At 42.7% G+C, this 2,628-nt stretch overlaps 1 protein-coding gene across 4 annotated transcripts in view; it reads right to left on the reverse strand.

Moving 5' to 3' along the window:
• Window positions 1–2,628, reverse strand: part of ldlrad2 (low density lipoprotein receptor class A domain containing 2) — a 10,408-nt gene that overhangs the window by 1,328 nt on the left and 6,452 nt on the right. For 2 of the 4 annotated variants that reach the window (XR_002918903.2, XR_002918902.2), the window contains exons 2-3: window positions 1,672–2,157; window positions 697–860 (exon numbers count right to left, since the gene is read on the reverse strand). Coding sequence is in view for 2 of the 4 variants with exons in the window: in XM_024269029.2 (XP_024124797.1) it covers window positions 711–860; window positions 1,672–2,157 (636 nt within the window). In the remaining 2 variants the exon portion in view is untranslated. The remainder of the gene's footprint in view (window positions 1–696; window positions 861–1,671; window positions 2,158–2,628) is intronic. The other 2 variants (XM_024269029.2, XM_024269028.2) reach the window with 1 other exon arrangement.

Below are 2,628 nucleotides of genomic sequence, written 5' to 3' on the forward strand. Positions count from 1 at the left end.
CGCACAATGAAGAACATTTATGGAAAAATTTACATTAAAACTGTATTTCTGAGAATTTTTTTATTCAAATCATTGTGAATCAGGAGCAGATGAAAGGAAAAAAGCTTGTAGGCGTGACATCCAAGCATCCTGCCCTTTTGATGCATCCATTGGAGATGACTAGATCCATGTATGTCTTCGTTTTCCTCCTCTGGGTTGGCATCTGGCTCAACACTGTATCGGCTGGACAGCTCCAGTATTACTCTCCATTTTGATTGCTAAGGTAATGTTAGATTGGGGTTACGAGGGGCTGTAGGCTAGCAGGAGAGCATGTAAATAGATGAATGTCAGGAAATTCTAATAAACTAGTGCCGCTCCGCAGATACTATCCCCTAGAGACCTACAGATTTTTTAAAATTTTGTTTCAAAAAAGGGAAAAATCATAATTCTAGTAAAATAACACTTGGAAGATTTTTACAGTAGATCAAAAGATGAGTGGAATGGAACACTAGGATTTTTTTTCTGGTATTCCTGTGCCTGGTTTTCTATCTCTTCCTCCTAGGTTTGTCAGGCTCATCATGGACTATTTCTATGATCTCTAAACCCATGTAAAGATGCAGTTGATCATGCTGCTCTGTCTTGTTCTTGTTTCCTGCACAGCTGTGTTTTTCTTCACATTCCTGTCAAAACCCTCTGCCCTTCCCCATGCTGCTTCACCTGCAGTGACCGACCTTTGCAGCCTGTCGTCAGGTTTTCCTCCAGATCACTTCCATCCCCACAATTGTCGATGCCTTTGTCATCACAGACTAGGCTGACCGGAATACACTTTCCGTTTCTGCAGGTGAAGTAGGGCTCGCTGCTGCACTTGGAGTGGTTAAACCCTGCAGAGAAAGAGGACTAACAGAGCGTCAGAGCAAGGAAACTTCAATGTGAAGGTGGGCAAAGTGGCATTAGGGTCATTGACAAAAGAGGGGAGGAGCTTACAGTACATTATTGCTTACATTTGTGCTGAGATGAAGTGCATTTTTTTTTTTTTGGACTATGTAATAAAGAGCCTCTGATTTCATCAGAAATCATCTAAAAAGTGTCAATAGTATTCTGATCATCTTTGTTTTTCTTTAAAGGGATGGAGTTTTTTAACAAATATTTGCAAATAAAAAAGTTTATAGATTAAAGCTGTGAGTTTTAGAAAACAGACAAATCAAGAATAAAATGACCTTCAGACAGAAAGAATGTTAGAGGAAAATGCCTGCACAAAGGAACACAGAAAGTCAAACTTCTCTGCATGCACTGAAACCGTCTGTCTGTCTGTCTGTCTGCTCCCGCCTTGGCAACACACATTCAAGGGACCACTTTCATTGAAAAGTCTATGTAAACATGTTTTCTGGGGTTTTGCATTCAAACTCTCACATTCACGCAAAGCTATACAAGTTTCAAAGACTATTTTATGGCTCTAAGTACAAAACGCATGGATATTGAATGTACATTGCCAGTTAAACCAGGTTAAACTTTGACCAATCAGGGTCTCAGATTTGGAAGTGACATATGGATGGCATCACTTTTAAATCACGGAAGTGCTAACCTTTTGAAAATTGATCATGAAGGAGAAAATAATAATTGCCCAGCCGGAATTATTATTAAATTATGGTGTTTGTCAGCATGGCAGCAGAGCCTCACAAACGCCTTTCTTACCCAGCCTGAAGGACGTAAAGTCTCCCACAAAGTCCACCCTGGGCTGAGTGCCCCGAGTCACCAGTCTCAGAGTCAGGAAGTTTCCAGTGGAGACCACGGGTCGAGGGGGGCTCTTCCCACAGAGACGAGGCCCCAGGGGGGGTGACGTTTTATCTCTGCCGTCGTAGAACTGAACGTATGAGCCGGCGTGGCAGGGATCACCCGGAACCTCGCCAGATGTGGGCTCCAGTCGAGGGTGGAGGGGGGCGGAGCCTTGTGGGGACTCCGGGAGAGGAGGGGCCGGACTCAGAGGTGCCACCCTTAGCAGGCTGTAGACCAGGAAGAAGCGGAAGTAGAACTGGACCTTGTCTTTGGGAGAACTGGCCTGCATGGTGAGGTGGCAGTCGGTGGCCATGCTGACAAAGTAGTATTTCTTGGAGTCCTGGTGCGAGTTGACGATCATACCGTCACTCCGGATGGTCTGCCCGCAGAAATCCACCACGTTCACTGAAAAAACACACCAGTGACTGAGTATGCTGGCTGTGCAGATAAAAGTGTTTCTTTCAGCTGGATACCTGGATCAAGTCATCTACCAATGGATGCATCAGAATGGAACCAGGGACCTTGTGGCCTGCCAACTGTAAATTTTATGTACAACTACAGGCTTTTTCAAATGCTCCTGAATAAAATGTTTTGGAAAAAGAATACCCAGAAATGCAAATAATTTTCTTTATGTCCTCCAGCATAAGAAAGATGCTACAAGATCATGTTAAAAACACAAATATTGAAGTGGGTCTTTAAAACATTCATACTTTATTGCTTTGAAAATACAAAAAAATAACCCCTCAACACCTATTTAAATAAATATGAACCAAACCACTTTGGTTCCAAAACTGCCTTAATTGAGCATCTACATGAAACCAAAAACAAGTTTTTTTTTTTTTTTTCCCCATCGGTGGAAATAGATTCAGGCATCAA

This window comes from Oryzias melastigma, linkage group LG5 (assembly GCF_002922805.2).
Source record: "Oryzias melastigma strain HK-1 linkage group LG5, ASM292280v2, whole genome shotgun sequence".
NCBI lineage: Eukaryota > Metazoa > Chordata > Actinopteri > Beloniformes > Adrianichthyidae > Oryzias > Oryzias melastigma.